General features: G+C 42.3%; 3 protein-coding genes and 1 long non-coding RNA gene across 32 annotated transcripts in view; 1 reads left to right on the top strand and 3 right to left on the bottom strand.

Annotated features, from left to right (window-relative positions):
• The window catches only part of LOC100119446 (bromodomain-containing protein 3), a 39,344-nt gene extending 21,556 nt beyond the window's left edge, over positions 1-17,788 (bottom strand). For 4 of the 29 annotated variants that reach the window (XM_031924499.2, XM_031924507.2, XM_031924513.2 and 1 more), the window contains exons 1-15: positions 13,118-13,319; positions 8,395-8,673; positions 8,219-8,267; positions 7,709-7,866; positions 6,251-6,499; positions 5,512-6,168; positions 4,895-5,074; positions 4,325-4,423; positions 3,796-3,891; positions 3,613-3,714; positions 3,015-3,534; positions 2,623-2,928; positions 1,782-1,940; positions 1,293-1,412; positions 939-1,088 (exon numbers count right to left, since the gene is read on the bottom strand). In XM_031924499.2, the coding sequence (XP_031780359.1) occupies positions 939-1,088; positions 1,293-1,412; positions 1,782-1,940; positions 2,623-2,928; positions 3,015-3,534; positions 3,613-3,714; positions 3,796-3,891; positions 4,325-4,423; positions 4,895-5,074; positions 5,512-6,168; positions 6,251-6,499; positions 7,709-7,762 (2,692 nt within the window). In that variant the 5' untranslated portion in view covers positions 7,763-7,866; positions 8,219-8,267; positions 8,395-8,673; positions 13,118-13,319. Of the gene's footprint in view, positions 1-938; positions 1,089-1,292; positions 1,413-1,781; positions 1,941-2,622; positions 2,929-3,014; positions 3,535-3,612; positions 3,715-3,795; positions 3,892-4,324; positions 4,424-4,894; positions 5,075-5,511; positions 6,169-6,250; positions 6,500-7,708; positions 7,867-8,218; positions 8,268-8,394; positions 8,674-9,785; positions 10,141-12,602; positions 13,320-15,187; positions 16,586-16,766; positions 17,446-17,476 lie in introns of those variants that run through there. The other 25 variants (XM_031924506.2, XM_031924505.2, XM_031924500.2 and 22 more) reach the window with 25 other exon arrangements.
• A 935-nt stretch (positions 17,789-18,723) lies between these two features.
• On the bottom strand, positions 18,724-21,057 carry LOC100680224 (ribosomal RNA small subunit methyltransferase NEP1). Its single transcript, XM_031924516.2, has 5 exons — positions 21,035-21,057; positions 20,191-20,961; positions 19,757-20,000; positions 19,336-19,544; positions 18,724-19,254 (listed from the first exon to the last, which is right to left on the bottom strand). Exons 2-5 carry the CDS (start codon positions 20,344-20,346, stop codon positions 19,141-19,143), a joined length of 723 nt encoding a protein of 240 aa, XP_031780376.1. The 5' UTR covers positions 20,347-20,961; positions 21,035-21,057; the 3' UTR covers positions 18,724-19,140.
• On the top strand, positions 20,523-22,448 carry LOC116738506. The gene is made up of 4 exons (XR_004344601.1): positions 20,523-20,683; positions 20,753-20,971; positions 21,742-22,160; positions 22,221-22,448. It is a non-coding gene; the product is annotated as an uncharacterized LOC116738506 (long non-coding RNA).
• On the bottom strand, positions 21,316-23,169 carry LOC103315720 (coiled-coil domain-containing protein 151). Its single transcript, XM_032596914.1, has 4 exons — positions 23,022-23,169; positions 22,467-22,942; positions 22,202-22,317; positions 21,316-22,146 (listed from the first exon to the last, which is right to left on the bottom strand). The coding sequence occupies exons 2-4, from the start codon at positions 22,608-22,610 to the stop codon at positions 21,768-21,770; spliced, it is 639 nt and encodes a 212-aa protein (XP_032452805.1). The 5' UTR covers positions 22,611-22,942; positions 23,022-23,169; the 3' UTR covers positions 21,316-21,767.
• Positions 23,170-24,175: the final 1,006 nt, after the last annotated feature.

Here is a 24,175-nt window from a genome sequence, read left to right as displayed (position 1 = left end):
ACAAAAAATTGCAATCTTTGTCGAAAACGACTGTAGCTACGCGCTATCAATGAAACTTAAGGTAATTTGAAAAATATACATATTTCATACAATTATTTTCTATCTGTCTGTGCTGAATCAAGTAACTTGTTCTATACTTTGATCTAAAATCTACATTTACATTAGTACGATGCTTGGCATCGATTCTATGTTATTATAGCAAGAAAAAATTAATAACTTTTACAAAAGAAAAGAACGGTTTGGTCCAAAGTTCACTAAATCGCATGTGATTTGCATGACATGCTCTAGAAGTTGATCATGCTGCATGGCTAGGTGTACTACTTATCTTCCAAAATTGCTTTCCATATTTGATTATTAATATGTTTTTCCTTTTTCATTTAATATCGGTGCAATTAACAAAAAGAGGAAAAATAGCACTTTATCATTCGTTTTATCCGTCGAAATGATGAAAGTGACACAGCGCCCGGAAGCACGATTCTAGTTTATAACGTACGTGAAAAATCTACTATACCCGGAAAATATGAGTAAACTCAACTCTCTTATTACGAACAATTTTAGTGTTTGTCAAACGTAAAAATTGTATTGTCCATACAACTTCTTTACGACGTCGGTTAATCGTACGAGAATGAATATTTGCGCCTTGCGAAGTACGACTTTTCATAGAACGCGTCCAAATATTTCAGAAAAACGACAAGAGCGAATATTTCCGTGCTAGTTCAAGCAAGTCTTACCGAAAATAACTTCGATTGTACGTATTTCCAAGTCGCAAATAGTCGTAATTCTAAGCGCAGGGAAAACCGTTAGCTTGTCAGCTTATTCTTGTTCTCCTGTTTTTCTTTTTTCATATAATGTCATGATTACTTTCTAATAAGTAATCGCGTTTTCGTCCCTAAGTGGGGCTATTATGCGACAACAGCTACATGAGTTTCATATCTAACCTGCTTCACTGTCACTTGAATCGCTGGAACTTGAGGTGAGCGAACTGCTGCTGGAATCACTGTCACTGCTGCTACTACTTGATGCAGACAACCTCGATGGCGCACTGGTCCCGGCTGTTCCAACAACGTCGACCGATTTACTACTGTCTTCTATAACATTCAAATCAACAGAAAATTAGTTTTTTTTTTTCGATAACGTGAAATCAAATAGTAGTTATGGAAATACCTCATTAAATAATTAAATTATGATTTGTATTCTATTGAGATGAATTATTAAAATATGAAACTTGTATTTCAGATTAACTAAGATTTACAAAATTAAAAGTTTAAAACGCATATATCAAGTTCACTAACCTTTCTTCGTTGGCTTTTTTATATTTCCCAGCTGTCCTGTAACATCTTGCAACCTCTTCTCCAATTCCTGTTTCTTTTCTGCCATCTGTTCATCCTTAGATTTACCACTGACCTTTTTATCTATAGATAGAAATACATAACAATTTTATAACTTCTATATCTCATATAAAAAAAAATAATTTATGAATAATCATGCCAAATTTTAGATAATTTTTGTAAGTAACTCCACTCCAAAACGTCACTTCAGGACAAACTGCTGCACTCCGTTTAATTAGTAAACAACTAAACCGCGATTACTGTACATTATAGTACAACTAATAAAAATATTAGATGAGACACCATATAACAAACCATATTAAATCGAGCGAGTAATACTTTTTTTAGTAAAACAAATAAGAGTGCGAGTGCGCAGTTGAACGGCAGGTCAGGACTTCACAACGTGCCGGGCCCTTGAAAAAACGTCAGAACGGAACTTACAGTATAACTTACGTGGTTTTTTTCTCAGGCAAGACGCGACGTAGTTTTCCAGTTCTCTCAGTGTCGATGGTTTCAGAGTTTCGAAGTCGATCTCTATCTCGTCTGGATTTGAATCCCTCAACGAAGGTTCACGCGACTGTATTATGTGCACTACGCGACCAAGTTTGTCACCTGAAAAATAACATTATATTTAATAGAATGTATACAGTATATTCGCATCTAAATGACTTTTTGTGTTAGTAATCGTAATACTACCATACTACTATGATCTTTTATTAGTAGTAACATTTATACAGCAATTATTGATCAATACAGCAACAGTATTTTATAATATGATATATATATATTTTTTTTTTCTATCGCAGCTAACAACAAAATAACTTTTGGAATGTTCCATTTTGATTGTCTTATACTCAATAAGCACTAGACGTTCTTATTAAGTTTGAAATATTGGATATTGATATATTGACTTGTATGAGTTTACAGCTACTTATACATGTTTATGAACATGATTATAATCTACTACTGATTGACTAGAACAATTTATTGATTTACTAAAAAATCATTTTGATCACTATTTTCTAATCTTGAAGTCTAATTAGTTGAACGCTAGCACTAAATAACTGAAACACTTATATGATAACACTGGACTGGAATTCCTGTTGCTTATAAAACCAAAATTATCAGTCAAAAGTCACAGCTTAGCTACCACCGAGATCGTTTTCATAGTCACTAAACCTTGATACCCCATGTTACTAAAAACGAATCACAAAGTAATACTGTGCGTGACGTAATCGTATGCTAAACACCGTTTCAGTTTCGCCAGTTTAGTCATTTTGCATTTGCAACGTACCAGGTAGCTTATTAATGTCCAAACTGAGCTGCCGCTTCTCGTCATAGGACATTGGCTTCGCGTTGTCCTCGTCTTCCGAGTCGAAGACAATCGGAGGCGGCTGATTCACCGCGTTCTTCTTCTTATTGCCAGACGATCGACTCGCTGTCTTGGGCCTCTTATTGGCAGCATTAGCCGCCGTGGCTTTGCCTGGACCTCTGCTCTTGCCTTTCGGGGCCTTGGCATTACCCGTCACAGCCGCAACTGCAGCAGCAGCCTGAGCTGCCACCGCCGCTGCCGCAGCAGAGTTCGGAGGCAGATGATGGCCTGAGAACATTCAATTAAATTGAGTGAAAAAATTCCATTAAAAGATAAAATATGGCCCTAAGAAATAAAATGTATTTATTAATTACCTGGACCCAACGAGACATTGGCTAAAGTAGCACCGACACTTTCCGAAACGCTTCGAATGCCCGACTTCATCAGCTCTTTCATGGCACCACTATGACCACCCGCCATCAGGTCCTTATTGTTGAGAGACTTGGGCTTATTGGGTTTTTCAGGTTTCTTCTTCTTACTCTTCTTTTTACCACTTTGTTCCACGAGTTTACGCATCTGCTCTTGCATTGCTTTCAACTCTTGTTGTAAGGCAACTAATTTCTGTGTTCTTTCTTCTTCAGAATCATCCGAGTCCGAAGAATCTTCGGATACAGAACTGCTGCCACTACTATCAGAGCCCTTCAAGCCAACTAAGCCACCCATTGGCTCATCGGGAATTTTGGCGTACCTCATTTCAAAAACGTCTTGCAATTTCTTAGCCATGGCGACAACGTCATGATCTGGAGGATTATACTTGTAACAATTTGTGAATATGAGCCTGACATCAGCGGCAAACTCAGATGCCGTGTTGTACTCCCTTTTGTCCATTTTTACCTGTGAAAGACATTTTATAAATACTTGCAATTTTTCGGAAGAGTCAGATAAACATAACGAGAGTAAAACGTGACAAACCTTAACAGTGCCAAGATCCATGGGTTTCTTAATGATATCGTGGTAATCATGGAGGCCTAGAAGCTCTGCATCAACGGGCTTATAAAAAGGCCATGCATAACTCTAAAATACAAATAAATTTTTTTTAAGTAATTTACTTCTCAATTTTTGCTACTTAAATTTTCTGCAAGTTTCAATAATTACCGAATGCTTTTTGGAGAACAGTTCTTTTAGGATTTCATTGCATGATTTTAGGGCTTCCGAGAGCTTATCCTTTAATTTGCTGCTTGTGTGTTGAGGCTGAAAAATGAACAATTCAAACGATTTATAAATAAATTGCCGCTTGTAAGAATGTTTTTATACTAGTAGTTCAGATTTCGTGTATTCCAACTACATCAATTTATTTAAGTAAATACTGCAAGTACACGCCGACTTCAATCAAAACGTTTACACTTGAACCAAAGTTACTAATTTTTTAGATAATTAATAAATATTATTCTTTGTTCTATGAATTTCGAATAATGACAAATGCAAATGTCAAATAATAAATAGAACGATTGAATGGACGTTGATTTATGTAAAAAAAATGATCGGCGTATATGTCAAAATACTTTGCTCGGTTTTCGATTTCAAATCAGTAATGACCAAATTTTCCATATGCTAACTTCAAAAATAAGTAGCAAGACAACACAAATGAGATATGAAAGCATTGAGATGAGAAAAATGATTGTACCTGTTGGGCCATTGCCCCCATCAGAGGCATGTTGGCCTGATGGAACGGCACCAGGCCGTCTTCTGCTTGCCTCGTTGGCTGAAACAGCCCCATCAAGCCCTGTTAGTACGTAATGTAGTGACATGTGTTATATGTGCATGCACCAAAAACATTTTCACATGTATGGCGTTATAATGAGCTTAACCCTTTGAGATACAACGTATCAACCCTCCATAACAACAAGTATAAGGAAATACATTTATAATCTGCTTCTAGCAAATTATGTTGCAAAAGAAGCAAACAAATTTAATTATTTGAAAAAAATTTGATAAATGTTTCATTCAAAGGATATTCATTTTTGTATTATACGTATAAACCCAAAAACTATAGAAAAATTATTATTCAATATCATAAATTTCTAAATTTCAAGTTGAAAGTTATTATGACTACTTAATAACAGTGTACTGATTATTGTATGAGAACTCATGAAAAACAATGAACTCGTCATGATTATGCATTAATAATAAAACTATATATTATGTGGTAATGTAAAACAAAAATAAGACGATACAATGAAAGCACAAAACTTACCTTCTTGATCTGTCGGCCAGATTCCCGCCTTGTGGGAATCTTGGCGTTTTTCGAATCCAGTGGAGCGTATATGGGATCAAAGGAGTTTGCGGTAGGCGTCGTCGTATCGGCTTTTCTCTTCACCCCTTTTTTGAGTTTGGCGGGTTGCGAGGGCGGCATGACGGTAGCTGCCGTTGGTACCTAAAAAAATTATTGACAAAATTTAAATTAAATAACATCATTCCTTAAAATTTGCTATCATTTATACTAAAATGTATAAGTTTTTCGCACGAAATTCTTTTCTTATTTCCTCTTGAGCTTGTGCAAAATGCGTTAAAATCACTATTATATATGAGTTATGTAACTGATTAAAATCTACAATGGAGGCGAGTATTTTTTTTCTCCAAAAATCAAATGCTAATTTAAAAGTCTCCTGCTGAAGAAATATAATTATTCATTCTCTTCAGATGAAAGTATTTAAATTAGAGAAATTTATGTACATTTATAAATTTCTCATTTTGAGGTTATGTCTGGTGAATTTTTTTCCCTCTTTATAAAGGACTAATCCAATGACCCAAAATCATAACAGTGTATGCTACAAGAGTAAGCGCATAGATTCACATAAAAAGAAGACTAACCTGAGGAGGCGCCGAAACGGCAGCCGCCGTCTGGGGATCCATAGCTGCTTGGGCGTGGTAGCCGGTCGCTGGCGGCACAACCTGGGGCGGCAACGAATTATGAGTGGCCATCGACGTGACACCAGGCAGGGTCGCGGCCGCAGGCGGCGCTATCGTCGTGGTATTGGTACTACCAGGCACCGAGGCCGGTACCTGAGTGCCCATCGGTGGCATCGCTGGTATCGGGCCCGTCGTACCGGTCGTCGTGGCCGTCGGCACGATCATGCTATTGGGCACGCTCGACGAAACTGTCGGCGCGCCCGACGACGGCCTACCGCGTCCTGGTGTTCCTGGGACACCTGGCGGTACTCCTGGACCTAGTGGCGCACCAGCGATTCGCCCGACGCCGCCAGGCTTCTTGCCTTTGGGGCCCTTCGCTACTGGCGGCTCCAATTCTACCTCTTCCTTTGGCATTTGTGCAACCTTTGTGAGGAATAACCTTTCTAGGGTTTGTGCCATCACCACAACGTCCTCGCCAGGCTTGTTGTACACGTAGCAGTTGGTAAACATAGTGTTCAAGTCCTGAACACATTCTTTGCCACTCCAGTAGTACGTATTCTCGAGACGCTTCTTTATCGTTCCCAAATCCATTGAATGTTTGATAATTTTGTGGTAGTCCTGAAGAGATGATTAAAGAACATATAGTATGTTGTTTTCACGTTGGGCTATAATAATTACAATTGAAAAAAGTGAGACTTACTGGCAAATTTAGCTTCTTCGCGTCCACAGGTTGCTGGAAGGGCCACGCAAACTGGTGCTTCCATAGTGGCTTTAGTACACCTTTTTGCAGAAATTGCAGCTGATTGGTAACCCTTCCTGGTCGGTTGGGAGGTGGAACGACCGGCGGCTGGACTATACCATTAACCGGCTCCACGGGCGGTTCTTCTCGTGGAGGCGGCTCTTTAGCGGGAACGGCTGGCGTAGTCGATGCCTTGCCAGGGGCGCTCGTCTGCATCAAAAGAAAAATATAAATTTTTTTTACTTGTCTAATGCTACATTCAAGTTTTCGTACGATTTAACTACCCAGACATAGTTTAAACTAGAATGTCTTGCAGGGTTTGCTTTTGTTTTAAACACTCTAAGAATGCAAGGTTTCAATGCATCTACTGATTTAAATGAGTAGCGTGGTGTAAGCTACTATTATTTTAATAATAACATAATTTCTTGCTTTGAATAAACTAAGTACACCATAGAAACTAAAGTCACAATTTTAAACATGCTTTATCACATATAGATGTTGAAATAATTTAAATTATAAAGACATGATACTTCGTGAATTTGTAATAAGAAATCGAAAATGGATAACATTATGCTGTATCATTTTCACATTTATATGTATAGAAAATATTTTTATGAGATGAAACTACTTTCATGTCGAGGATCAAAATGAGAAACATGCACCAAGATGTAGAAAGAGAGATAAAGCTATGAACGAAGTAGACTGCCAGAATGTAGTATTTGAAATTAGAAACTGAAAATTACTATGTAATAATACTAAGGCATAAATGTTCAAGTTTAGCCTTTATTTGAGAGCAGAATAGAAGAAGTATTGTTCAGACAATTAATGAGTGTAAACTAGAATATATAAGCATTGTAAACAAACCATATACACTTTTATTTACCAAAAAGAATTTACAACTTTCCTAAGATATAAGACCGAGTTTCACATGCAGTAATTGACTATTCATAATCAGAGATTAACACCATATCGACAGCTGAGTGGAAAAAGAGCTAGACTCAGTCTTTCAAAAAGATCCTAACTTGGTTTTATGAATTTTACTATTTTCCAATGACTTTTGTATGCGCTTTTTATTCCGACCACGATTTATTTTCTTTAATTTTGTTGGGGAAGACCTGTGCATTGTGGAATATACGCAGGACTGATACAACAAAATTGGAAAAAACAAAGTGTCTAAAGTAAAAATTGCATAAAAGTCTTTAAAATTAGTAAAGTTAAGTCAGGATCTTCTTGAAGCAAGAGTTATTACACTCTTCTTCTCAGCTGTTGATGAAAAAAAATACTAATAGACGACAAATTAATAAGTAAATAAATGAAATCAGTTTCAATACAGTACTTTAACAATCAAATGGAATAAATTGCTATATAATATATCCTCGACATAATCTACAACAGTCGATAATCATCAAGGCATCTCACCTTCGGTATATTACACAGCCTTTCTCGCTCCTCATCTAACTGTGAGTCATACATTCTATTCAGTCAAACGGGGGATTTATTTTACAGAAATTTGAATCGTCTATCTAAGGAAAGATAGGCTGTTACTCAAATCTTTTTTTGCCAATCTAATGAAAGACCTAGAAGCAGTAACAAAAAGCAAACAGGTGCTATAGCTAAAAATGTTTAACGTATAAACTTATAAATATGGTGAATATTGGTATTTTGCTTGTTATTTAATTCAAGTGAGAAAGGGGTCCATTTTAAAAATACACAATTACATGATTACAATAAATGTCGTCCTTGGACTTTTGTCAATGGAAGCAATACAATTTATACAATTTACAATAAATGAATTTTTTTCAAAATGCTAACTGCAATATAGGTATACAATGAGGAAAATTAAGACTTTACAGTTCAAAGAACAGAGTTAGTGAATTAATACACAAGCTTCATTCATGGGAGGGATTTGTGATTTTCAAAAATACTCACCGAGTTATTTTGCAAGATTGAGTCCACCTGCTGCATCTTGGTTTCAGTTCTGAAAGAAAAAAACATTGTGGTTATAACTCATATAAAAATCTGAGTTTGTAGTAATAACCAAATTAATTATTTGCTTTAGTCTATTTAATAAGACAATATACGTATGCCTCACAAGTGATAGTAACCTTTTTGACAAATAATGTACATAAATGCTGCGTTACAGGTAACTGCCGTAAGTTGATGATTAGCGTGACTGGACTTCATCAACAACTTAGTTGGTGAGGATATACCCTGAACAGAGCATTATAGCTCAAGAATCGCTTGCTAAGGTGATTGGGCCAAGGAGATAGATTCCGCGGAGGCATAACACTACTCAAGTCTACCGAAAGGTAGTAGCTTGAATGTCAGCCTTGTATGCTGCAGCAGTTCTCCGTACCTCCAACCGATGTTCGCGACACTAACATCTGAGCAATAAAATAAAATTAGCATTATAAAAAATCTTGTCTCTATACAAAATGTGTTTTAAGATTTATATTTGAGTAAACATTTTTTTCTAGATCTTCCCCTGAATTTTGTTAGAAAAGTTTTAAATCATAAATGTTCCATTTTAAAGAATATCTATAAGTATACAAAAAAATGTTTACTTTTTATTAAAACTAATTGCATGAATACTGATCCAAGATATATTTAACTTGTAAATATGTTCTATTACTTTGAATATATATTTATGTCAATGAAATATTAAAATCTTGGATTAGTACAAGCATTTTTAATATTTCTAATATTGCATTAAATTTCAGCACAAGGGACTAAATATAGGGAACACAATTCAACAAATATTCTACCACATATCCATGAGAATTCCACCTGAATCGACAATAAAGAGGAGAAAAGAATTTTGAATAAGGAACTGCCTGCTTGGAGCAATTCAAACAATTTATGCTAAACCTTACACAAACTGTACAAAAGTAAAAATCATTGATTTTCAATAATAAGCTATTATGAACAAACATACTTCCATTACTAATGCACATTCAGTACCTTCAAAACAAAATGCTTTCCGAGGACACCTGCAACCATCCTCATTATCATCAAAAACAGCATCTCTCAAGTTTGAAAGCCTCAAAACCACCTATAACCACCCCCCACAACTCCAGAATCAAGAAAAACCTATTCCCTCCAAACTCTAACATATCAACATGATCAACATGAAGCCACCATCCAGACCTGCACAGCTCGGATGCATACTCATGAGCTCTTCCTAACCCTAACCACTGAAAACAGCCCTCGGATAGAGAAACACCACGTATACACATTGGAAAAAACGACGCTACCCGGGAGAAAAACGGCTCCTCGTCAGCAGGGCCCACACAAACACACACTACTCCAGCATGCGAGTGCGAGCGAGAGGGAAGATAGCCACTGGCGGGCACCAGACAGAGAGCGAGCAAGCAAGCGATCGAGTGGACCTGCGCCCACCGGGACACTCGCAGCAAACAGCACTTTTCTTGGCTCCGATAATGAACTTTCAACGCAAATTCGTATCACCCAACAATGCAGAATAAGTGAAACTTACACAGCAGAGAGTAGAAGCTACTCCTGGGGGCACGCGTCGTCCCGCACGCATACACACAGAGCAAGAGAGCAGAGGGAGAGATCCAGCGGCCGGACGAATAATTCCTCTCGTCGGTAGTATATCAGACGCACCACACACAAGATCACTGAGACAACGATTTGCACTTTATTCCGATTCACCGCACGATGTCGAAATTCTCTACGTGCGACGAGTCTGAAGACTAGAGAGGAACTGAGGCTTCAGTATCACGGACGCTGCAGCAGTAACGAAGCTTCACTCGGTTTGGCGTAACTTCACAGACAACCACTCAACATGGCGGTGCTGTGTCGTGTGTTCTGCCGCTCCGAGCGGGCCGCTCTGCTGGACTGCTGCTGTTATCCGAGCGCCCTCTACCCCCCCACCACCCAAGCTACTACCCATGCTGCGCGCATGCGCTGCGTACGGCTTGCCAGAGAGAGAGAGAGAGATAGCGTGCGAACACACCTTGAGAGAGAGAGAGGTAGAGGGGAGAAAGGGATAGCGCCGCCGCCGCCGCCGGCCGACAGAGAGATATATATATAGATATTTATCTCAGCCCTGGGTCCTAAAAGCCCATAGGGTAAGTAGAGAGAGAGAGAGATAGAGAATTTGCAGGCCCGCCCCCGGCTCGTCGTCGGTCGTTTTATTACACGCGCCCATAGCGGCGGTGGCGGCGTATTGATGTGTGTCCGGGTATAGGTATATATATATGTGTGTGTGTGTGTGTGTGTGTGTATGATGTATTATGCGCACGAGGCGCGCAGAGCGAAGGGGATGGGTTCTTGCAGGGAGAGAGAGAGAGAGAGAGAGAGAGAGAGAGAGAGAGAGAGAGAGAGAGAGAGAGAGATAAAGACGGAGAGAGACGCGCGTGCGTGCACGGATAGCTGATGGGGGCTCGAAATTTCGTACACGCACGCACGATTGCAACTCCACTGCGGCGGCCATGGCAGCGGAGCTCGCATGCATGCAAGAGAGAAAGAGAGAGAGAGAGAGCTCGTGACGGCTAGACACACCGATATACGCACACACACACACATGAGTACTCAGTGCTCTATGCTTGTCACTTCCTCTGATCGCTGTAACCTTCGCTTGGCGAGGCCGTCTGATTTTTTTTCTTTCGCTCGTACATAAGAGATAGGTACAGATAGCTCCGTGGAAGAGGATAATGAAGAGAGTATGTATTTTTCCTCCGAGACATTACACGAGGCGAGGGCCCCGAAAGTTTAGGCGGGAGGAAGTAAGTCCCACGGCGACGGCGGCGGCCGAGGGAACGGGGAAAAAACGTAGAGAGAGAGTGTACACTCGGAGCGGCGTTGCCGAGTGTGCCGTGCACACAGCAAGTGTGTGCGCGCCATTCTCTCTCTTTTTGGAGCAACGAGCGCGGGAAAAGCCGTGCGCCGTTCGAACGCGTCACGCATTGCGCTCTTCAACAGCCGGTCGCTGTGCTTTTTTCTATGGGCCGTCCCGCTGTCATACCCTTTCGAGGGGTCCCTGAACCCTGGCGGCGTCTCTGTGTGTTTTAACGGGGGGTGGTATACGCCAGGAGACTAGACCTTCACGCTCTGATCTCATTGGCCCCTTGAAAGCGTGCGGACGCCGAGAGAGTCGGCTCTCTGTACTGTCAGTGGGTCAATCGCTCTTTTGAGTCGAGGGAATGCAAGGTGCTATTGTTGAAATAGGGGGCTGCTTCTGTGTCTTTTCAGCTAATGGTTTTGTTAATTGTGCGATTGAGAATGCCTGGCGGGATTACAGTGCTAGGTGGCTGGAGAGCATGGAATGTAAATAGAGCAGGGGCTTTTGGAATGTTTGACGTGTGTCAGGAGTGATATGTTTTGGATTGTGTGTGCTTTGATCTCTGATATGGCTTTGGTCTTCTTTACTTATTGATTGAAAAATGTAAACTTGGCATTGAGGCTGATCAAAGTTAGCAATCTAGTCTTTTTCACATGTATGCTTCTCTGGCATTGTGAAAATTGGATTTTTACATTTTTAACTGATTGCGTTTATCAGTCTGCATGTCTTGGACTGCATATAATTGTATGAAAAAATTATTTGTCCATGATGGTTCATCAACAAATAAGGATTTCATATGTATCATTTAAGATGAAAGCCAATCAAGATTTAGAATTATTGATAAATTCATTAAGAAATTTTTCAATATCACAGCTTTCTGGTATTATGATGGATTTTTCGTGATAAATTTTGTTTTCAGACTCTTTTGTGAGAAAAACTAAAGTCACTTTGATTTCAAATAAGGAGTCATTCGTTTTGGAGCCATGTAGGATAATCTATTTTTATCTGTTCCTACAAAGCTGAATCTTGATTGAATCATTGTTAATATTTAATATTTAAAAATTACATTTAATAAAGGAGTAAGCGAGTTGCTCCGAAATGAAAAAAACTACAAGTTAATGCAAACTTTCTTTCAAAATTTGTAAGTAAACAACGCAGAGGGGGGCAGATTTGGTATTGGTATAGAAGGACGGTCAGTATTGGCGCCGGGGTCCCATTTTCACTATACCTGTCCCCTAAGTTTTCGTCCCTTCAATTTAACCGGTGGCCGTTCTTTTATACCAAGTCTATATTCGTTGGCTCTATTCGAGACGCTAATCCAACCGTAATTAAGCAAGTGCAATTGCAGACTTCGGTGAAATTTCTCCGCCCTCCAGCGCGTTGGCGGCTAGTTAGAAATTTCCCCGAAATCCGTCTAGAGCAATAAATAAAATAATTTACCAGAATAATCCATCAAAATTTACCAGGAAGCTGTAAAATACACCCACCCCTTTGGAGTATACGCACATAACCCACAAATCCAGCGTGGCTCCGAGTGAAAAAAGGCGGGCGGCGAGTTCAACGGGAAAATCCGTGTGCGCTGCGCTCCCGCCTCCGAGCGTCAGACCAGAAACAGAGCTATAGTAGAGAGAGAGAGAGCAGACGTGTCACGCCTCAGAAGACGACGACGACGGCGACAACGAGGCGAAAGCGAAAACCCCCATGATCCAGCGTAGAAAATGCGCCAACTTCTGGGCTACCTGCACACTCACTTTATATAGGTACACATAAATCCCAGGATCACGTATACGTGCGCACAGTTACACATATATATGTAAACACAACGAGAGCGAGAGAGAGAGAGAGAGTGCGAGTAGATCGCACGTGGCAACGTCGCATCGACAATAGCGGCAACACTGTCTGGACACGAGGATCGCGGAACAGGGCACACTGCACACATACACCACACACAGCGCGCAACGAGCAAGATAGAGACGCGCGCTGTCGAGGCACACTTTGTAAGTCCCAGGACAGACTCGCACCTTCTCCGAATCCTCGGCGTCGAGCTGGTCTCGTCGTCGGGGCGCTTGGCTACCGCACAGAGTTCCAGTGGAGCATCGCCGGCCCGGTCTCCGCGATTCGAGCTGCTTTAACGGACCTTCCGACGAGAGCACCGCCGACAATGGCTGCGCATTCTTACGCGACCGACGAGAGTGGCCCGGGTTCCGCCGTTCCCTCATACACGTAGCGATGCCGTTCGATTGCGCTTCCCTCGCCGACGCGCGCTGACGGGGATCAGTCGAGGGGGAGGGTGTGCGCGAGAGAGTGGGGGGAGGGACGTATAGCTGGAGTGACGTAAGCGCGCCGCGGTGAATGACTGTCAGCTTGACCGTTTGATCGGCGCGATGAATGACCTAAGGCTTTACGTACTTTAGTCTGCGGCGGCGGTGGCAATGCGTGCGGTTCGCTGCGTTTGTTGATTTTGGGGTTGCTGATCGCTGCCCCATGCCTGATGGCTTTTATATATATATGCCTTATCGATGACGGCTCTCGCCGAGTGAGTGTTCTAGCGGGATTTGCGAAAATGACTCGGTATAAAAGAATAGAGAGAAAATAAAAAAAAAAATTAGGATACAGATGTGCAAGTTTTTTTAGTTGTGTGCAAGGGAGTCAGTGGATCGAGAGTTGAATTAAAATTCATTATGATATAAATAGTCTTTATTAAAAATTAAGCGTTGACTTTTGAATTAATTAGCGATCCAATTAAAATAAACTGAAAAGTAAATTCACTCGAATCTCGTGACTGAATTTTAATGATTTAAGTTAATTGACAGGTAAAGTTTATGAGGATATGGTGAAGATGTAGAAATGAGATTTAATTGTATATAGATGCAGTCATACGAGTAAGATGATTACCTAAATCGCTCCTTATTTCTGATTTCTGTATTTAACTCCTAAATTGTAAAAAAAAAGAATGAACATACAAAGAAATCATTGTATACAATGCTTTCTCGTAATTTTACAGCTAGGTGCAGAGTAAAATTACAACAAAGTCCGTGGCGAAATTGAAAGTATGAAACGGTGAAATAAACGGATTGTAAACGCTATTGAAAATGAAAGTTTATTTATTGCATTTTGTAAATAAAAAGTTACAATTTCAAACTAGTTTTAAATAATATTTATAAAATTAAATCTTAAACTGCATTATGTATGTATTATGTAGAGACTTGATAAAAAACGTATTCATCGTTAAAAATATATAATATAAATACGGCATCACTCGAGATATCACAGCATAATTTGTTTAATAATATTATATACTAATAGTAATGCGTTGCGTCTATAAAAGTAATGAACGTTGCCCGTCTATTATAAGACTCAAAGAGAGAGAGGCTGCATCGATCCCTATCAACAGCATAACTAAACACGCGAAGGAAGAAAGGCCTAGACACCGCGGCGATGTAAACGTATACAGATATACACTATATACACGAAGAAATTCAAACAAATATTATGACGCATCGAGAGACAGCACAGTGTCTGCCCGCCCGCGCGCGAGAATCATATCCTTGCACTTGGTAAGCTGACGGTCATTCTCCGCTCTCCCCAATATAATCCCACGTTTCCTATATAGACACGTCTCTCTCTCTCTCTCTCTCTCTCTCTCTCTCTCTCTCTCTCCTTCTTTCTCTCGCACACACCCCCACTCTTCCGGCGCGCGACTGTGTCCCGCAAGGAGAGAGAGAGAGAGAGAGCCCCGACTACGTCGATTTCTCCCTTTTTCCCTGCCACCGCTGCTCCCAGACGCTCTCTCACTCACACACGCACACATGCTCGCGTCGATGACACGCGAAAGAATTCGATTCTCTCTCCCCGGCACGCGCGCGCAGCGCCTGATTTAGGAATTTCGCGAGAGCGCCACAGCTGAGAGAGCCGCGGCCAGGAATCTAACCTCAAAAAAGCGAGACCCGTACGCGGATATAACCTCCCGCGCGGTCTATAACGGAGCGCGATTTTCACGCGCGTATGACGAAATGCCGAAGAAGGAACTTGCTTTCGTTTTCCCCATAGAAACTCGCAAGCTTGCTTTTCTCTCATGCACAAGGACTTACCGAACTCACGCGGCGACTGCGGCGGCGGCTGCAGAGGAGGAAGGAGGAGGAGCGCCCCGTCTTGTATATAGCCTCGAAACGGGACTTTGGGAAAATCCGCTCGAGACGCGGTGGCCTCTCTTTCTCTCCGAGATAAGACTCCGGGATACGGTCTATCTCGCCTCTGCAGCAGCCTACTGGGGCCCTATATATCTTTCCCTCTCGTCGTTCCACACTCACACGCGAACTCGTGTAAATGCGAAAAGATAAGGGACTGCACGTCTAGCACGCGAGAAGATGAGGCTGCTAGTCTTCCCCAGGCATGCGTCTTTTGTTTGTTTTCATCTATCCTCGGACGACTCGTTTATGTGTATATGGAGACGAGAAAACTTCTCCCTCGCTCGCACTCTCTTCCGAGGGAACTTTACAAGCCAGCTCTCCGCACACGGAGTAACGGTATATCCCGCGCGCGCGCGCGCGCGAACCAAACGAGCGAACGTGTTTACCTGCGTGTGATAATACGTGCGACGGCATTAATTTTTTGCTCCTTTTATTTTTGACAGAAAAGCGCGCGTCCGACTTTCGAAAAAATAACGGACCGACCTTATTTCGCGCGGAAGCGCTGCTGCCCTTTTGCTCTCTCTCTCTCTCTCTCTCTCTCTCTCTCTCTCTCTCTCTCTCTCTCTCTCTCGCACTCGCACTCGGTCGAAAAGGAGGACGAATGACGAGATGTGTGTGTGTGTGTCTGGCTTTACCAGGGTGAGTATAAGTGTGAGGTATATACCAGGAGTACACAGCGTCAGCTAACCATTACAATGCGTGATCCCACAGAGACACTCTTACTATCCAAAATAATAACACACAAGCTCTGCAATTCTATTACAACGATATAACCTCTCTCCGGCCGGGGTAAGAAGTCGTTTTTATTCGTTTGTTTGTTTTTTTACCGTCTACTAGTCGTCGACCCGGCCATGCGACAACAGTGTATTTTCTCTGTGTATATATGTATATCGCGCGCGGCGGTGGCTGCAGCACAGTAGAATCTCGAGTAGTATTATAGCACACGTACACGCAGCACGTCGTGTGCTGAGGAGGGACGCACACGCGCGACTGGCGGCAGCGGCGTGAAAGCGTATATACGGCGGGCGCGCGCGCGCTCTCTCTCTCTCGAAAAAGAGTAGCGGCGGGGGAGTCGGCGGGCAATATGGCGCTTCGTCGCGTCTTCTCTCTCTTTCGCTCTCTCGTGTTATATGTATAGTCTAGCCTTCATTCAAGGTGCCGCCGCCGCGGCGAGGCTATACTCTCTCTCTCTCTCTCTCTCTCTCTCTCTGTAGTACTTGCGACAACTCGCGCAATGGGTTACTGTGTATTATTCCCTCTCTCGCGCGGAGGCGGCGGCACCTTGACGGGGAGAACGTTCTTGGGGACGACAAACCTCTGCGATGCTGGACTGGGACCCATGGCCGGAAATATATATTTATGCAATCGTTTATGATCTGGATATATATATATATATATATGTTTAGAAAAAATTCGAGTTTATACCGTTACGTATATATCTATATATCTATATATATATATATATATATATATATATTACCGGCTGCTCTCGGTGCTTCTGTCGATTCGCGCGCGCGAGATGTATGTTATGCGGAATTTAAGTAGGTGTCTAGGTAATGTTCTAGAAGCGCGATCAAGCAGACGAGGTCCCGAGGATGAAAAAACTGACGCATCGCCCGACGCCCGCGGCCATTTTTATAGGCTCGCGACTACTACGCGAGTAGATTGACGACTCGGCCGTTTGGTCACGTATGCACTGGATTCTCCCTGTAAATCGTGGATTTGTCGGGATTTTTGCGTGAAAAGCCCTGATTAATTATTCGCGACGGTTCCGCCGTGGTTTTCCCAGGAACCGTGCGGAAATGTTTGTCTATACGTTGCGCAAGGTGACGTGTCTGTTCTAGCTGTGAACGGGATATAAATAAGGTTTTCTTGAGCATTCATCGTTTTTCTTGCTTTTTTCGAAGATCCTGAAGGTCTCGGAGTATTGCGAACTTTTATTCGGCGATTTTTACTCGGATGACGCAATTTTGCACACGACACACCAAGGCGTTGTTGCTGCGCGCTGCTTCCTGTCAGATCAACGCGCTCGATATCGACCTGCCATTGTTACGGCCATTTTACGCGCAGAGCGAATAAATCGAGAGTAAGCGCAGACTTTTCGGAAAAATCCCGCGAACTCGAAAACACGCTCGGCGACAGCAATAAACCAAAAACTAAGCCGAGAAAAACAAACTGCGTAGACAGAACCTTCAGCAGCTGCGTAATGACGCACACTCACACGATGCGCAGAAGCGACACATCAGCTTCCTGCCAGCTGGATAAACCGTCCTATCGGCCGAAATCACTACGGAACAACGTTCAACCGATCACCAAACACCTCGGAAAAATTCGAGCTTCCCGAGCAGAGCGAAATCTCCCGTAACTTTTCACCGAGACGAGCACCAGACGTACACGAAGCTCTTCCCGACAATACACTCCGCCGCGCAAAGATGGCTTCCGACGCGAACACTACTCTCGACGCTGCTGTGATGGTCTCGCGCGGAAAACGAAGCCGCGACACGGCCGACTCGCGAAAACGCAGAGAGAGCCGAGCTACGAACTCGGGGCCCGTGTTTTTCCTTCGCGAATGCGCGCCTTTCGCCGACGCGCGGCCTCCGAAAATAGAGACGCTTGTAAAGTACCAGTCGATTCTCTTCTGTCGTTCGTGGGATATTGTGTGGGCGCGAGCCGACGACGACGATGGTCAACGCAGGGTTTTTTTACTCTCTCCGTCCAAGGGCAGCCGTTTCCGGCGGAGTTCACGTTCGACTGGCTGAGCGGGAGAGCGGGAAGTCGGCATTGGTTGGAGAAACGGCGGCGTCCTCGATTTCGGCCAATCGGAGCGACAGTTGCTTGGAGGACGCGCGTCGTGGAACTTGCCAGAAGCTTGCGAGAGAGACGCGTTGCGAGTGAGTTAGCGCGCGAGGGTTTGAAAACAAGAGTTGTTACAGATGAAAATTGGTTTTTCGAGGTGGATTGGGGAAAGTGGCGAGTACTTTCGAGGGACGTTTTGGTTTTTCTTTCCGTTCAAGATGTCCCCTTTTGTCTCGACAGCGCTTGCTGAGTATGGGGTAGTTGAAAAATTGATAAATTGAAATTTTCATACTCACTTACGCGTCAAAATTGGTGTTTCATAGTACTTTGCGCTTTCCTACGTACTGACAGAAATTCCGATGCAATTCGTATGACTTTACAATTAAATCAATGTTGATCAATATCAACAGATTTTCTGTACTACTGAAATTCAATTCTAGAAGCAAAGGTGTTATGTAATTCAACATTATTACATAATCATTCTGTAACATATGTATTCTAAATAAATAACTGACAGAACTTAAAGTGAATGGCTGAACTATTTTTTAGATATAAAATGGGTCAAAGCTATTTTACATTTTGAGCACACAAGTCTCTGAATTTATAGCACTACTAAAGCAACTCCAATCGTTAGACCTGTGTATTGATAATAAAGAAGCCTGTTGCATTCAACACTGTTTTCTTTTTTTATTTTTCTGCCTCGCAATAAATGTTAATCTTGAATATTTTATAAAATTTGTAAGCTATTTACAAAAGTTCATATTTTCACTCTGAATTTACAGTATGAACATTTCCTAATGAATGAAAATATAAAGTTGTCAACTTAACTCTCTGTACATGTGTATCTAGATCTATACTTCAATAACAGTATAAAGTTTAAGAACTGCAACAATTGAAATTAAAAAGTATTCAGCTGTGGCATGAGAGTTGTCTGAGAATCGAATTCTGTACTTTTTCAATGAAAAGTAATTTAGCTGAGTTTTACAATTGAAGGTAAAAACGGCCTGTATTGTTGTAGAATTATAGAAAACCACAACTTGTCTATCTAAATAAAATAATTAAATCACACCCCACACTTCTTCAAATCCTGAACATAATTTACTGCAGGTAATTGCAGCAGAAAGTGGATAGTTACTGATGGAAAACGTTTCCTCCGTGTAGTCAGCTTTGACCTAAAATATCAGTAGAAAATTATTTTTTATTGACACAACAAGAATACTATTAAATGTTGAGTCGCATATTAAAATACTTACTTGGCCGTGAGCCATAGCCCCAACCACAATTGCAATAGGCTCATCCGCAGGAACTAGTTCTCGTGGATGCGTTACTTTCTTAGCACTGAAAGACATGCCCAACTTTTTGCATCCAACTGGCAAATGATCAGTTATGGGATTTTTGATGATTTTGAGCAGTTTCATTGGTCCATCCGAAGCTCTTACACTATACTTGTGGAGCAGTTGAACTGAAAATACAAATATTTTGTAAGAATAAGAAAAAAGAACATGAGATTTTGTTCTAAAATCTATAAAGATTCTACAGCTTGACAAAGTAATTGGTTTAAAATATTTTTAAACTTCAGAATTGTCTTATACAGTGTTAAATTATTTTCAGACCAATTTCTTCATTATACAAAACAAAACAATATCACAGCACTTAGAGTCTTATCGGTCATACCCATTAATCCAGCAAAACGCTTGAAGGTTCGAGGTATCCTCGTTTGAGGATTGACTTCTATCAACACGTTCTTCTCTGTGTGAATATACACTTGCAGCAATCCAGCTCTGTTCAAAGGACTGTCCATCAGCATGAGCAGACATTGATGCGTTATGTCAGGTCGACTGCTCCCAGGCTCTCGACTATTTTTCTTCAGAATACCGGCATGATCGTCGCAGTTCAGTAATTCAAAACTGCTTCCCACCTGTAATACGAGTTTGTTCATATCAATTGAAATTATAACAAAAACTCATAAACGAATAAAAGATTAAAAAAAGAATATTGCTTGTGCCAATCACAAAATTTAATCATTCAATGGTTACGAATAATCGGTAAATATTCCCCTTTCGGCTAATAGACTGTTAGCACACCATACACAAAAATTATAACCTCACCTTGACAGACTCCAATTGCGCGTTTTCCAGTATAACGATCAAACGTTTCTCCTGATTTTTAATATGAGCCGTCTGCAAATGTTTGGGAGCCGGATCGAACTCGGTCTCGTCGTTGTCGTCGCGGTTCTTCCTCTTCTTTCCCATCTTGTGAGACATGAAAGCGACTCGTACACTAGCGACTATAAACAAAACGTGCTCTCGTGCGCTCTCGCTCTGGCAACCACGTTGTCTCTCTCGCAGACGGCGCTTTGGGCTGGATGTTGCTGGCTCGGTATGTCAGTGGCCTGTTCGAACGCTCCGAAGTTTCCCGCGGATCGCTCGAGAGGGCAGCAGCTCTCGAGCATGATTTTTTAATGGGATTAATGGGAATTGAATTAAATTATTGTAAATTATCGTAATTATTCTTCGACTAAGTCTTGTTTGTTTTAATATCGTCAGTCGTATACAAAAATGAGCACAACACGCCACAAACGTTTAACCTATATACGTATAGGTTAAATCTCACTCACTACAATCACACGTATTAACGTCAATTTGTAAAAACTATGATTATCTCTTGAAGGCGAAACCCTTACGGCGACTTTTCGTGTCGACGAGAAGCTGGGCCTGTCTCTTGAGCAACGTCCTCGAGGGGATGTCGTCCTCGTCCTCCGATGGTTGAGCCTGAGCTGCCGGAGTCGTGACCGTCGGGAAGAGCGGAAATAGCGGCTGGTCGTCGACGTTTATGTGCTTCGTGTGTTCCGACGCCGTCTCCAGCGACATGGCTTCGATCTGCGAGCGAGTAAATTATAATATTTTTATCGATTTTTATCTCAATATAATCAATCGACAAAAAGCTGTATACCTTGTCGCCCAAGTTTTGGTCCATCATCTCGCTGAATTTTTCCGGCCCACCTAACCTATCGACGAACTTGTTGATTTTGACGTTCAGCTTGTCCAAGACGTCGATAGGTTCCAGGTCTTGTATGTCCGGTTCCGGCATGAGTACCCCGTTGTCCTCCTAAAAATGAGTTGACGTTACGTACAATATTATACCCATGTCGAATGTAAACTTATGAATTTATACAATAACTAACGTTCAGTTTATCACAGAAAGACAAAAGCTTCAGTCCAACTCTCCTCATCAATTCGTGAAACTCGTTAAGCTTCTCCGCCGCGTCGGCCTGCCTCTGTTGCTGCTCCTCGATCTGCTTGTTCAGCTTTTCAAGCTTCTCTGCGTTTCTGTATCACAGATTAAACCCTTGACGAACCTGCGTTTTCTAGACGTATTTTTAGGGTTATAGATGAATTTTTCAAAATAAGAGCATGCCATTCTTGGACGATTTTTTCCGTTGATTATGCCATACGTCCATGAAATATCGTACAATTCGAATGTTCTAGAAAACGGCGTCACGAAGCACAATAAAACGTGTCTTTTATTTTTCAGAAGCTTCTTCCTCCTCGTGCACGTACGACGCATCAGCGCTCTTCAGCGCGTTTTTGCTATCTACGTACCTCACGAGTGCATTGCATGCACCGCAACCGATTTTTAACTTTACGCTTTCGTTATAGCAGACAGGACTAGTACAACCGATAACTCACTGATCGGCGTCCTTAGTCTCCGAGAACTTCTGCATCTCGATCTCGGCGGTGAGCTGCTGCCTCTTCTTCTCCAAGAGCATCTTCTCCTCCTCTGTGGCCGTCTGCATCTTCTTGAGCTTCTCCTTGGTGGCCCGTTGCGCCAGGAACCTGTTGAGCACGTCTTCGGTCCTGGAGACTCCGGTAGCGTTGCGCAGCTTCACGAACACCTCCTCGAGTCGGTCGACCTCCGCCTGTGGCACGTCCTTGTCGGCTATCTGCCATTTGCTTCGACTCGTCGTCGTCTCGAAGTCGTCGCCTCGGGGCATCGGTTTCGTTGACGGGAACATCATGCGCTCCAGGCGCTCGAGCTCCATTTTTCGATCTTCCACTCGTTTTCTGCAGCGAGAAAAGTATGTAAAATCGTCTAATTTATACTCTGGCTGTTACTCACCTATACTCCTGTATGACAGTTTCGCGCTCTTTGCTCGTGTGCATCGCCTGTATCTCCTGCTTGGTCAGAGTCTCCTTCGTGGTGTCCCTAAGCTCGATCGCCTCCGCCTTGACTTTCTGCGCCCGCATGAAAATACCTTTGCTCAAAACTCTCACACTGATACGCGAAGTAGCGTTTGAAAATCATCGAGCCTAATTGCTTCCGCCGTAACCGCGGCTTGCAAAGATAATAAATAAAAAAAATAATAATAAATAAGATACTCGACCTGCAGTCGGTTAATCTCGTTCTCCTGCTCGTGGATGCTCTCCTCGAGGCCGTTGAGACAGGAGGCGAAGAAGGAGGCGTCCGCCTTCAAACTGGACCTGACGGCCCGGTACTTTTTGCGCACCGTGTCCGCCTCCATCTGCATTACGCTCACCCGGTGCAGCTGATTTTCCAGTCTGATGATTTTCTGAGATGCGGATGGCCATAATATAATGATTACGTATAGCGTGTGTACATACGTGTATGCTAATATTTATGTGTGCATATTATAGTGTAAGCGTATGAAGGTACGCTAAAAAAGAAAGTTTGGGTGAGCTACTATCGAAGCGTGAGTGAATTCGAAAAGCCGTGCTTTGTTCGAGGATGAACCTTTTTTATTGGGTAACTCGAGGGTAATTTGGCGGCTGCTGACTTTCCGGGCTTTCCATTCATCATCTCTTCGTATTCCTGCAGGAGGAGTGTCAACCTTTTTTCTTGCTGCAAAAATAAAATGACGAAGACTCGTTAAGCTTTCACCCAAAACGAAAAGTGGCGAATATGAAAAAGGGTGGCATACCTTGTCGCTCTGGTACTTTACCAAGTCGAGCTTCTTACGCAGGCGAATGTTGTCCTCGTCGAGTGTGGCTATGGCCTCCTGGAGGTTTCGCTTCTTCGCGTGTGCGGAAGCCGACTCTCCGCTAAGACGTGCAGCCTTTTCGGCTGCTTCATCGTTCTGCAAAATTTTCTTAAGACGTAGTATTTCATTTGTTACTTAAAAAGGTGTTTTTTACAACTAACATTCTTAGCTTTAGCAAATTCCAACTGCAGCTCTTTGACTTCTTTCTTGAGCCGAGCGATGCGCTCGGCGCTCTCGCGTTTCTTCGCATCGCACTCCTCGAAATTGGCCTTGCGCTGGCCCTCTGCAAACATTTAGACTCTTTTGGTCTATTGAGATTTAGGCACTTATGGCTCGAGGCTTTCGTCGATACAGACAGTAATTATTGATAATCATGAAATTTGCTTTAACAATAATAATAATAATAAAGAAGTCATAAATAATCATCAAAAGTATACTAAAAACATCATTTGCAGTCGGTGCTCGCGCACCACGATCGCGCCGATCCCGTTAAAAAATTCATCCCAACTCGAGAGAGAAGTCGCTCCTCTCATGGAATGATCTTAATTTTCTCGATGTCCCTCGATCCGCGCACGAAACCGTTATCAATTACATCGATCGCATTGACTTTTAAACGCTCTAATCGACGACTTCTTGCTTCGCTCGATTTTTCGTCGCGAATCATGCGCAAGAAGAGAAAGACGCATGGACTCGAAACTCGATCGGAGTCGAATTAATGCCGGCCAATTAAACGAAATCGGCGCGCGATCTGTTAACGGGCAAAACTCGTCTTTTATAAAGATGACGAGCTCGAGATCCGCTCGAGTCGTTAAGCGAATGGCTTACGGCGTGTGTGTCCAGCAGTTTGGGCCTCGAGGATGATGATGCTGCGTGTGGCGCAGCAGCTGATCGATGCTTTACTTTCGCGTTTGGCCGAGGATCGATTTTTTATTTGTCAGCGAGAGAAACTAAGGAGCTGTGCGCATTAGCCGTATTTGGTGGAGACGCGTATTTTACGGGATTTTTTTTTTAATTTGGTGTAAGTATGTTGGGCAGGTACTGTTGGTTGGGAGAGTCGTTATTGGAATGTTGATGTACTGAAAGGTGCATGTGTC

Source organism: Nasonia vitripennis, chromosome 2 (assembly GCF_009193385.2).
Source record: "Nasonia vitripennis strain AsymCx chromosome 2, Nvit_psr_1.1, whole genome shotgun sequence".
Lineage (NCBI taxonomy): Eukaryota > Metazoa > Arthropoda > Insecta > Hymenoptera > Pteromalidae > Nasonia > Nasonia vitripennis.
The sequence above is the reverse complement of the archived record's forward strand: the minus strand, read 5'-3'. Positions and strand labels throughout refer to the sequence as shown.

Coding starts and splice junctions, on each gene's coding strand:
- LOC100680224 (XM_031924516.2), bottom strand. CDS start 20,346: ATGTCTCACAAGATGGGAAAGAAGAGGAAGAACCGCGACGACAACGAC. Junction 20,001..20,190: donor CGCAATTGGAGTCTGTCAAG/GTGAGGTTATAA, acceptor CTCGTATTACAG/GTGGGAAGCAGTTTTGAATT. Junction 19,255..19,335: donor GGGCTATGGCTCACGGCCAA/GTAAGTATTTTA, acceptor CTGATATTTTAG/GTCAAAGCTGACTACACGGA.
- LOC103315720 (XM_032596914.1), bottom strand. CDS start 22,610: ATGCAGATGGAGGCGGACACGGTGCGCAAAAAGTACCGGGCCGTCAGG. Junction 22,318..22,466: donor ACGAGATTAACCGACTGCAG/GTCGAGTATCTT, acceptor ATGCGGGCGCAG/AAAGTCAAGGCGGAGGCGAT. Junction 22,147..22,201: donor ACTGTCATACAGGAGTATAG/GTGAGTAACAGC, acceptor TTCTCGCTGCAG/AAAACGAGTGGAAGATCGAA.